Source organism: Chiroxiphia lanceolata, chromosome Z (assembly GCF_009829145.1).
Source record: "Chiroxiphia lanceolata isolate bChiLan1 chromosome Z, bChiLan1.pri, whole genome shotgun sequence".
NCBI classification, from domain to species: domain Eukaryota; kingdom Metazoa; phylum Chordata; class Aves; order Passeriformes; family Pipridae; genus Chiroxiphia; species Chiroxiphia lanceolata.
This window is the reverse complement of record NC_045671.1, coordinates 23,160,561-23,172,966: the sequence shown is the minus strand read 5'-3', so window position 1 is coordinate 23,172,966 and position 12,406 is coordinate 23,160,561. Positions and strand designations below refer to the sequence as shown.

The window sequence follows — 12,406 nt, the reverse complement described above, 5'->3', positions numbered from 1 at the left end:
CTTATATGCAAGTTTTGCATATACTGGAACTTTGGGAGAACACTGCTAGAAAGAAAGGAACTTCTAAACTCACCTTGGAACTACAGGAAGTGATGGACTAGAGCTACAGTCATTCACTAATAACTGTAATACCAGTTCAGAAAGATATTGTTCATCTTCCATGAAAGTATCTTTGGTAAAAGTAGATGAAATTCTATAGCTCCGTAAACTTCTGAACTACATTTTTCCTAACTATTTTCTTTCATGGAAGTCTTTACTTAGCATAAATTTGATAGAAGTTGGTGAATTCATCAGGTGCCTTCAATGATGACTTCATTGTTCTGATCTATCCCTTACCTAATAACTTACCAAACAAAGTACAAAACCCATCAGTATTAAGTTGAAGACAGGTGAGGTTTTTCAAACCAGAACTAATAGGGTTTCTGTCAGAGCCCCTTGAACACCCAGCAAAGAATATCAGCGTCTTACTTTTTGTATCTTGGATAAAACTTTGTGCTGACATAACCGTAGATCAAGTTGGGATAAAGCAGGTTTGCACTGAACAATGAGCTGCAGCCCGTCATATTGCTGCTTAGACCTGGTCCTCTAATTGTAGTCAATAATGAAAAACTAACTGCTGTTTTGGGCAATGAATCACCTCATTGCGATAGAACAGGAACTCTTTGGGGTCCCAGAAAGAGCCCAGTCGTACTGACTCTGCCATAAAGAGTATATATACACACTGAAAAGGAGCACTTCAGGTACAGACTGGCCACAGGTGGCACTTAAGTGGCTCCATGTTCTGGATCAACAATTGGCATCACCCCTGCTGGCTAATAATCCCGAATCAATGAAGGGTCTGGAGACTGAACTGTCATTGAAGAAGATGAATCAGAGTTTCTCACACTTAGGCTTTAGATAAGGTGCATCTCTCCTAGGACCATGCGACTAGAACTGTAAAATCCTGTGGGAGGATGCAGTTAGGAGGGTACACTATGCTTTATCAGTAACATTCCCTGCAGGACTGGTCATCATCACCTGCTTTGAAGGACCTTACCCTTCTTGGCTGGAACAAGGCTTGGCTGTGAAGCCACTTCACAGAATCACAGAACATTCTGAGTTGAAAGGGACCCACAGGAATCACCAAGTCCAACTCATCCCTGAAAAGGACATCCCCAAGAATCACATCATGTACCTGAGAGCATTGTTCAAAAGCTTCTTGAACTCTGTCAGGCTTGGTGCTGTGACCACTTCCCTGGGGAGCCTGTTCCAGTGCCCAACCACCCTCTGGGTGAAGAACCTTCAAACAGGAGAGTCTCCTCTCCTCCGTGCACCGTGGCACTCAGTGTAGCCGTTCCCTAGTGGTTACTCCATACGGTGTGGGGTGGTTTGCTGGAGGTTTCCGAGCCTGCCCTCTACAGCTGCGTCCGTGTTGCTGCAGGCCGGCACCTCAAATCGCCACCCTCCCGAGATGGCGCCCCGTATTTCTGGCTGCCAGAGCGGCCGCGCCTGCGCAGGAGCGGCGGCGGCGGGGCGCAGGCGCGGGGCTGGGGCGGGCCGGAGCAGCGGCGGCTCCGTCACGGGAAGGGCGGAGCGCGGCGGCGGCGCCCGTTTCCTTCGGCGGCTGCGGCGGCCACGGCCGGGCTCGCCGGTGTTGCCGGGGCGGCGAAGGATGGCGTACTTCGTGGAGAGCTTCTGGGTAGGTGGGCGCCGCGGGCCGGTGCCGCCGCGCCGCGGGCGGAACTGGCAGGGCGCGGCGCCGGGCAGCCGCGGTCCCCCTGCGGGAGCAGCCTCGGCTCTTACGCCACCCCCCGGGACTGGGCCAGGGCCTGGCGGCGAGGGGCTCATGTCCGCCGCCCCCTGCGCCCGCCGCACCCGGACAGGGCCGTGCGGCAGAGGAGGACCTGGAGCCCATGGCAGGGCAAGGGCACCGCCGCCACTGCCCCGCCGTGCTCGGGCTCCGCTACGGAGAGACGGCGGGGAGAGGGGCGGGATGGGATGGGTGGTCGCCGCGGGGCGCTGGGCCGAGGGATGCGCAGACGCGACTGTGTGCTCGGGGGTCTGTTTCTGGCGGGCACGGCGATGCCTGGGTGTGCCCTGGGCTGTCACGGTCTCTGCTGTGCGGGGGAGCAGCACTGGCTGTAGCAGCTTCGCGTTTGTGCCGTGCCAAGGCAGAGCCGCCCCTCGACGCTCCGCGCTTGTAGACCGTCGCTCGTCTCCTTTGCCCGTGAGGAGCTACAGCCCAAGCACCAGCCGTCCAGGGAAACAACAGGCTTTCCCGTTGGCTCCGGACACGCGATTTTATAAGTCATCTCTGCGGAAATATGCGTGTTTTTAAGTGGGTAGATACATATGGATGAAGAGCTAAACTATGCGTTTGCAAAGTTGCTAGTTCTTTACATGTTTGGTTTTTTTATGTGCCTCTCTACCAACTAATAAGGGAAACATAAAAATTGTTATTTGTTGAGACTGAAGTGACAGAAAAATAACTTTTACATGTTTGCTTTTTCAGTGTAAGCAACAGTTAAAGTTTAGGGAAAACTATTTTCACAATTATAATACACTATTCTTGAATATAGGGTATAGTTCAAATCTATGTTTTATTTGCAGCTTTGTATTTAGTTTTGACTCCTTTCGTTTTGCTCTCAACATACTATTAAAATTTAATGAAACAAAATGTTAGATCTGTTCTCTTGGTATACAAAATCTGTTTAATTTGCAGCCTCAGTGTGGGAGATCAGTATTAAACTAATGCAAAAAATTTTTATGTTTCCTAAAAAGAAAATTTATATAAGAAGATGCATTCTCATTGGAAAAGTTACTATTTCCACCTAAGATCAAAGTAAAGTAGCAGTTGTTTATTCAGCTATCGCAATGGAAATCAAACACTTTTCTATTAAACTATGTTAAGTACTATGGTACGTTCATTTAACTATTTGTCTGATCAATTGTATTTTATTTTGTTAATTAGTCATTTTGTTAAATCGTTAAAGACAGCAGGCCATTCCCATGTGTTCTGTTTCCCTGTCTGTGTCTTCAGAAATCCTATTGGCAAATATGAGGAAGTAGACATCTACCCAAAATTCCCATCCTCTCTTTCTGCTCTGCAAAGTCTCTGCCTTTTAGCTCTGTTACTAAAACTCCTAGCGTGGGTCATCAGTGCGTGCCAGGAGAAGGGCAATTTCTTCTATTACTGCACATTTTTCTCCTGCTTCCAAAAATGACATAAGGTAGAACAAGATGTGTTCTTGTTTGTATTGCAGTGACAACAAAGACATTAGACAGGATCCTAACTTGCAAAACTTAACCAAGAAACTTTTGTAATACCTGAGCAGGGTTTTCTTTTGTGTAGAAGTAAAATTAAAAGGAACGGGTAATATTCCTTCTTCACTCTTGTGGGTAAGTGTCTTTCAAGATTAACTGTAGTGATGGATTTGTAAAGTCTTAAAGTATTGAGTTTCTATATGTCGGCAAAACTAGGTGTAAATTAGAAGTTTGTGCATTTTGAATCATAAGGCTTCTCCATTTCTACTCACTTTTCATAATAGGTTATTGTTCAGTATCGCTACTGCTGTGCTTTGAAAGACTTGGGACACAGTCTCTATAGGCTTTGAATTGTGGTGAGAAAGTTACGATGGAAATAAGAATGTTAAAATGCACTGAATGCATAATGACTAAAAATTCTAGATGATTAAAATGAAGAGAAATGTGTAAGGAGAAAGGAACGTGGTAGTGTGTAGAACTTACGAAGAATTGTCTTTTATTTCTTGCTTTTGCCTTACCCTTCTAAGTGACACCAGGTAAAATATTTACGTCGCCTATGAAATCGAATAATCAGGCTTTTTTAAGTACTGATGTGAAAATGAATCCAAAACATAATTAATATTTGACATGCATGCTGTCAGCAGTGTGCAGCTGAAATTGTTCATTGGAAATGGAAGTCTGGATCTTGAGCTGTATGGTGCTTTCCCTTGATTTGGTAATTTGCTGTAGCTGATAGGAAAAGACATCAGAGACTTGACTGTCTTAAATGATTTCAGAAAAGAAGAGGGACAAATATGTGAATGTATCAATTCTTACATACTGATTAAGCTGTCGTCTTGCTGAAAGTACTCGTGTAAACAAAACAAATCTTACCTTCTTTGTTGTAACAGTCTTAAAGCTTATGGTGAGGTTTTCCTCTTGCATTGCTTTTAGAAGTGTCTGAATAGTTGCATGTGTTGTTGTTAGAGGATGTAAGAAAATTGAATATTTTATGGGCCTATCATCTCTTAGCAAGGAGTCTTCGTAAGAGGTCCTTGACAGATAAGACTCTGAAGTACAGAGGCCTGTACTGTCTCTTGAAAAATTTTACTATCTCTTGAAAAATGCAGGAGTCCGCTACAGGAGCGCGGCAGTCTAAAGCAGCGGTTTTCAAAGTCAGGAGGGTATTTTTGGGTATCAAAAGTTATGAAGTAGTAGTACAGGCTATAAATGGCTTTGATTCTTATGACTGAATTTTAGGCATACAAGTCACGTGGCCAGACATTCCCAATTCCTAATTAGGATGTTGTCATAAAACATTGTGTGCTTGCTGCTATGTATGTGCTGAATCAAAACAATATTGTACCTTCAAGGTAACACTATTATAAGCTGTTTCCACTGAACATTGCTGCATTTTGTTGCTTTGAGTACACTCAGACTGGTACTGTAGAATAGAAAGTGTTCTTTATTGTTGACTTACTGTTTCCTTAACAGAAAACATTGCTTAAGTTTTGACATTGTATTTAAACTGACTGGTGCAGATGATGCTTTTGACATAGTTTAATAGAATTACTATTAACAAGTCAGAAAAATAAGCCCCTTCCAAACCAGTCAGTGTTTGTTTATGAATAGTTTAAAATTAATTTGATTAAACTGTTGGAAGTTCTGTGTATAGTTGAAACTGGTTTCTGTGTAATTCTGTGCTTGGTAACTCTGGAAGTTCTGGGATATAAAAATGTATGTTCATATTGGCTTTGATGAATTTCTTTTATTTTTTTGAATTGGTTGTGTTACTTGTAACTTCTTAGAATAGCTGTGTGGAGGATTCATTTTTTTCAGGAGCTTTTGTAACATGTAAAGGCTGGCAGTATCTAGGTTTAATAATCCTAGCTTTGCAAGGAGACTTGTTCTATTAAGGGTAAAATGTATTTTCCTACAAACGTGTGAGTATATGAGTGACACTGAGACTTGTCAGGCTGACATCTGTAGTTCCGTTCATATGTTTACACAGCATTACTCTCCTACTTGGCATACAGCTGGATGCTCTGAGCTGTTGTGCAATATTTGCTTAGTCTCCTTCCTGTGCATGTGTGCATCTAGCATGAGTTGCCATCTTTCCATCTATTTGTTAGAAAATATTTTTAGTTGTCTGTTTATGGAGGAAAATATCTGTCCTTTCTCATATATGTACAGCTTCTCTGGAGCTGATCTTTATTTAATATATTGAAGCTGGAAGAAGGAAAGTGAAATTGCCAGGTTGCTTTTGTATTCAATCTTCTCAAAACTTCCAGAACTAAAGAAGATATGTTGCATCTGTAAGCATCAGGTGACTGCTTTTTTTCAATACTCCGAGTTTTTTTACAGCTTTTTCAGACACTCACACTTTGAAATTTACTAATAGATAGCTTTCAGAAATGTAACACACATAAGATTAAACACAGGAATGTTTTCTCTGTGCAGGGTCCAATAAATCATTATCTAGGTAGAGAGCATGAAACACATGTTACTGATTTGAAACTGCAGCAAGGAGTCACAGTCTAAAAAAAAATGACAACAGTGTTTTTCAGAGTATCTAAAATGAGTTTACATATCCCTGAATTCAGTATCTGATCAGTAATGGGAACTTTAGGGTCACCCTCATAGGAACTGGGTAAATAGAAAGTGCTTTTAACAGAATATAAGCTTTTTACACTAATAGATGTTAATGTTGAACAGTTTTGATCCAGAGGAGATAGTTCTTGCACTCAAATTGATTTAGAAACATAGGAAATAAATGCTACTGCAGATTGCCCAGAAATTTCTGGCTACTTTACTAAATGTAGGTTTTAAATTCAGAATCACTTTTATTGCAACAAACATATTCTTAAAATTTTTAAAAGTATTTCAAGTAGTTCGGTGGAACACAGTTCCTGTAATCTGTTTCCTGTTATGCACAAGCCATGGAAATGCTGGTTTCTGAGTTCACATTTGCTGACAGGGCTACTTTCATTTCCATGAGGAAATCATTGCAACTAGTTCTTGATGAAGGGAAATGGAAGGACTGCTTGCCCTTGCTTTCTGTAACTTTAATTTGTTTTGTGTGTCAGGTTGGTCAGTAGTGCTTCATTGTAGGCTTATTTAAGTGAGGTGTTTACTTGCATTTGGAGTTCTGTTTCCTCCTACGGACTGCTGTCAGGGGACACCTGTGCTGTAGATACAAAAGAGCTTTCTTACAGCAGGATATAATAGGAAACCTCAACAAGAACACCAACTTCTGAAGAGGTTTTGTTAGCTCTGAGAAAGAAGGAGAAAACTGCTAATGAACTTCAGAGTAATTAAATGTTGCCTATATGGACCACTTATTTTGCATTCTCATAGGCAGTTTTACAGTTGTTTTCTGTTGAGTAATGACAGGATCATCCTCACCAGATGGTGGTTTACCTGCAGAATGACACTCAGAATCGTCTGTCAAACTGATCTGGAAGTCTGTTACATAGAACCTGATGTTATACATGACAACAGAGAATCCTCTTTCTTTGATATGCAACTTGTAGAAGAATATTCATCTGACTTCGCTGTCTATCTGTTATAGCAGTGGATGGTAACTGCTTCTGAATGGGAGTGGAAGGTTTCACCAGTTCCTTCTACTATGTGCTGCATTAATTTATTTTTAAGTAGGCCGGTACTGGTCTTTTAGTGATCACAGCTGTACTGTTGCCCCTAGAAAAGAGCAGGTAAAAACACCCAATGAAGAAGAAGTGTCTAGGCACACAATTTCAGTGGACAGAATTCTGTGCAGTACGTGTGGGGAGGTGAACTGTTGAGGAAAAACAACCAAAACACAGTGTTTATGGCCTGTGTGTATGCAAGAGAATAAATAGTTGGCTTTTGTAAATTGAACAACTTTTCATCTTAGCCACCACATATACAATATAAATGTTAAATACAAAATAACTCTAGTTGCTGCTCTTCACAAACATAACTACTGAATGGAGAAACCGTGAATATGTTGTATAGCTTTTCCTAAAGCAGAAAAATATCTGCACTGAGATACTGTACTTAATTTGGCTTAGGTACACGTGTCTCCAAACGAGTAACATTGTCATCAGGTTAGTCATCAGAACTGTTGATCATGTAAAAGAGTTTTGAAGTCTGGATGTTTATGCTTTTAGGTAGAGCCTGATATTGGTCAGATAGGTTGTACTTCACATTATATGTGAGGCTATGTCTTTTTAGTTGTGCCAGGCTTAAACCCCATGAGCCCTCAAATCTGGGTGCCTGCTTGTAGCTTGGTGTTTTGTTGAAACTTTAATGTATTTTGCACATAGACTCTTAAGCTCTGATAACTATTGATAATGTATAAGGAATATGGCTTTCAAGGGATTTATTTTAATTAAGAACAGTATCTGTTCTGATTCTCTGTCATGCTTTCTACTGTTTTATGTGAAGTCAGGAACAAGAGCAGGACTGATTAAAAAACCTAATTGAAGTGGAAAAATTACTTCCTTTGCAGTAACCTTCAGTTACAGTTTGGGAACAAGATAATGATGGCAATTGGTTGTTTTGGTTCGTTCCATTCTCTAAAGATTTGCACAGTTACATTTCTGACAGTTTATCAGAAGGGCTGCAGCCAGAGACTGGGTCATGGCTAAGCTACTCTTCCTGCATTTCTAAAGTGACAGGAAATTTATGGACCTCCAGTGTAGAAAAGGCCCCATTACAAAAAGTTGAGAAGTGGCCTATGTTCAGTGCATTTTGACCGTGTTGGTTTAGAAAGAATAAACACTTTACAGCAAAGAACATTTCATAAAGGAGAATTTTATTAGTTTTTCTGGAAGAAATGCCTAATAATTACTTGTAAATGCTTATCTCTAAATTTCAGCAGAGTAACAACTTTGGAGTAGTTTAATAAGAATTATATTCTGTATTCTAATTGAAAGCATTGGTGAAGTCTTAATTATAGTGCAGTGGCATTCAGGGTTTATATTGATTAACTGCATGAAGTTAATAAGTTAGTGTACCAGTATTCAAAGTTATTGTGGGCTTCAAACTACAAGAAAAAATGTTTAGATAGGAGCAAAAGGGGAGTGAAACTATTTAAACTGGTACTTCAAAGAGTAAAACAACATTTAAAAAGATATTACATTTTCTACTAATTGGTGTTCTTATACTTTTATTTATTAGTCTTGGTAAAGCCTTGCTCTGTAGATAGTCCTTTTAGAGTTTGCTCTATTTAATGTGTTCTGTTTACACTGCTTGTACTTTTTACAGACTGTAATTACACTCACGCCAAACTGATCTGAATTTTTATGCACTTTTTCGGGTTACAACTTACTGCAATCTTAGGAACTGTGATTTTATAGGGGTTTTTTTTCTCTTTGTTTGGTTTTGCTTTCCCCAGTGCTTGGAAGAAGTAAAGCAAATAATCCTGACTAGTAATCTGAATCAAATTGCCTTCAGTTATCTGTTATTTGTAAATTTATATGTCTGTGTATGGTATCCTTTAAGGCAATTTGCAGCTTCGCGGAAGTGGACTTAATACCATGGCTACTGTGAAGTTCTTCTATCCACCCATGACTGCTTCTACTTATTTAAGATGGCAGATTCCTGCATACCTTCTTCTCCTTGCTCCCACCTCTTTGGCTGAGCAGTGCAGCTTGTTCGTGTCCTTGTAGTGATCTGGATCAGTGCTCCTTGTTTTTATTTGCCAGTTTATTTTTCAGCTGTATAATTTCCCTTATCAGGTTTGCCTTTGGCTAGACAAACAAATTTTTGCAGAACTGAACAGACAGAAATGTTTGGAAGGGTATATGACCAAATTCTCAGACTCGTCTCACTGACAATATAGAGCTGCCTTTGTGAAAAGTCCAGGATTTTAAGGATGTGAAAATACTTAGATGCATCCAGAGGAGAGCAGCAAGGCTGGTAAGAGGGCTGGAAGGCATGTCCTGTGAGGAGCTGCTATGGACTTTGGACTTGTGTAGTTTGGAAAAAAAAGGAGGCTGAGGGTGACCTCATTGCTTTCTACAGCTTCCTGAGCAGAGGAAGCGGGGAGAGACATGATCGTCTCTTCTCCCTGGAATCCAGTGATAGGGATGCATAGGAATGGTTGAAAACTGTGCCAGGGAAGATTCAGATTGGACATTAGGAAGCATTCCTTTACTCTGAGAGGGTAATCAAAAACTGGAACAGGGTTGCTAGAGAGGGTGGTCAATGCCTTAAGCCTGTCAGTCTTTAAAGGGGCATTTGGACTATGCCCTTAACAACATGATTTAACTTTGGGTCAGCTCTGAGGTGGTCAGCCAGTTGGGTGAGATGATGACTGTAGATCTCTTCCAGCTGAAATAATCTATTCCATTCCATTCCATCCTATCCCATCCTAGTCTTCTTTCCCTTCCACTCGGAACACGCATGCAGTTTCCATTACAGCATGCTTCTGTATCTTTTGTAGGAGCAGCATTATAGATCTGAACCTTCTGGAAGAGAGGAGGGGAATGGATAGTTTGACAGGAAAACTTTTATAGTAGCAGTGCTATTATGCTGTGTCTTGTGTCTCCTTCCTCTCATTTCTGTTGTTGCATTCTTCTGTCAGGTGGAAATTCACCATAGTACCAGAGGTCATAATCTGACTGAGTTTATTAATCAGTGTTTAGGGCAGTGTCTCACTTTTATTACTGAGGTATGCCTTACTCACTGGAAAATGTTTTAAAACTTAAGAACAGAAAAAGGAAAACTTTTTGTTAGAAGGAAGAGATTAGTGATTTTTTTTATAAAAAGCAGAGGAAGATAAATGAAGTGTGATGTATTGGGGAAACAGGATATCTAGTGGTCTCTAAGTGTGAATTTCAGTTCATGGAAAATAATGGAAGATATAAAAGAATGAAAAGATAGTACAGTACTTCGTGAAAGAATACAAGATTACTAGAAATCTACAAAAGAAATGGCTTTGAATATCATCGTCATGGCTGGGCTTCGCGAACGAAGATTTGGGAAGGGCTCTACCCACGTTTGTCACAAGTGTGTTGGTGGCTAAAAAGGCCAATATGAGATAGACATGTCCGGTTGCAAAAGGCACAGCAGAAAGACTCCTTAGGTGGCGTATTCTCTAAGGCATGATTCTTTCTGCGTTGTCTTTTCTCCTCGAGAGTGATCCTGCGTGCTTTCTCAAAGGCATCAGCAGTGTTATAGATGGTGTGTCTCCAGGCCTCCCGACTGGAGGCCAGAGTAGACCAGTTATGTTGATCAATATGGCCAAGGCTGAGATGTTGTTTCAGGGAGTCCTTGTATCTTTTCTTCGGGGCTCCTCTCATGCGGCAGCCGGTGGCAAATTCACCATAAAGCAGGATCTTAGGGAGGCGGTGGTCCTTCATCCTTGAGACGTGCCCTGCCCATCGCAGCTGTGTTCTCAGCAACATGGCCTCAATACTTGTGATATAGTCAACAAATATGTGATAGATGGGTAGTAGTAGCTGTGAGGTGATTTTAGTTTGGCTTACCTTTATGGGATTAGTGGGAACTAACAGCAGTTTTTAAAAAGCTGAAGCATTAGAAATAATTCACTTGATGAAACTTGAGCAGTTATTAAAATGCCTAAGTTCAAACACGTTGTGTTTCATAGTTCTGCTTTCTATTTATCTTTAGGGAGAAAGGAACAATGGCTTTGATGTCCTCTATCACAACATGAAACACGGACATTTGTCCACAAAAGACTTAGCAGACTTTATAAGAGAAAGGTAAGTATTCATCCTTGGTAATCCCAGGTCTTTAATATAATATTTGTGGTTTCTATTGTTTATCATTGCGTTTTAACAGTAATGTGCAAAATATGTAAAAATCAATTATAATTTTAATATATCTCTTATATCCTACAGGAATATCTATATTTATTCCATTCACTTAGAACTGAATAGGGACCAGCTGAGCACCAGTTCATAACAACCTTCTAATTTTCCAGGTTTCATTAAAAAAACTAGAGTAAAAGTCTAGAAGTGTCACATTAGTTGTCCAGCAATTTATTTAAATTATTCGAAATTTTTCATCCTGTTTGGAAGGAAAAAGATAATTTAAAGTTGCAAAAATTATCAATTTTACAGAGGTTTTGATTAGAGATGCAGAATTATAGCAACTGCTAGTATAATCTTTAAAAAATTATACTTTCAGATATTGAGAGAATAGGTTTGTTAAAGAAAAGAGAGTGATATGTAGGGACAGGAAAATAGCATGAAGAAAATAACACAGGTTCTTCTCTGAAATGGAAGGAACAAGACTGAAATCTGAAAATGTGACAAGTTCCAAAACAGTGCTTTTTCTAGTTCTTTTTGAAAGAAGAGTGCTTCTGCTGTGCTGAACATAAGAATTTCCTTTCTGAAGGAAATTGATTGCATGTTTGCTTCAGGATTTTGTCTTCTTTCAGTTACGGACACTAGATAACACATGGAAAATACTCACAAGGGACTGATTGAGGAGGGCACAACCCAAGTAATCTTGTGTTTTAAGAAGCCCTGATTTCAGAGAATGCATTATGAAGCCACACAGGATTCCAGTGAAATCCTCTGTTGGATTGAGCAGACGGATATCACATTGTTCACAAGTAGTATGAAATGCTAAACGCTTCACAAACTTGCACATATTAAAACATTTTGGCCCAAGTTTCTGCTAAGTAGTTCTTGTGGTTTGTCAAGAAGGGGAAAATTTTTTTTCCTCATTTAAGCATGCATTTAAATAACTTCTGAAGACTAATGACTATGTAGGAATACATTATCCTTCAGTGAGAAGTCAAGAAATGTTTTTTCCTGTGCATGGATCAGGATGTGCCAAAAAGATATGCAGCCATCTTACAGCATTTTTGGTAAGATTTGTTAAAAAAATTCAGTTCATGTTAGCTCACTGAGATTCGCTAGAATTTTAGTGCTACCCTGGAATTTATTTGATAAGACTGCAGTATAGTTCCTTAAGAGCGAGTCCCTGGGAGTGGAAAACATCTGTCAGTGATGCAGACCATAAGCACTAAGTTTAGTCCTTTCCAATGACCTTCTCCCATCAGGATATTAAACCTCCATGTAGTATTCTTCAAACCTCTTTTACTGCCACATCTGAGTGTACCAGGCCGCAATTAAAAAAAACCAATTGAGTAACGAATAGATACTTCTTTTCAAGTGAGGGGATGAATCACTGATCAGTCACAGCTTAAGCTACCAGTAGTTTA

General features: G+C 40.2%; 1 protein-coding gene across 11 annotated transcripts in view; it reads left to right on the top strand.

Moving 5' to 3' along the window:
• The first annotated feature begins 1,563 nt into the window (after positions 1-1,563).
• FCHO2 (FCH and mu domain containing endocytic adaptor 2) overlaps positions 1,564-12,406 on the top strand; it is an 82,239-nt gene continuing 71,396 nt past the window's right edge. For all 11 annotated transcript variants that reach the window (XR_004354392.1, XR_004354393.1, XR_004354391.1 and 8 more), the window contains exons 1-2: positions 1,564-1,678; positions 10,843-10,934. Coding sequence is in view for 8 of the 11 variants with exons in the window: in XM_032674853.1 (XP_032530744.1) it covers positions 1,652-1,678; positions 10,843-10,934 (119 nt within the window). In the remaining 3 variants the exon portion in view is untranslated. The remainder of the gene's footprint in view (positions 1,679-10,842; positions 10,935-12,406) is intronic.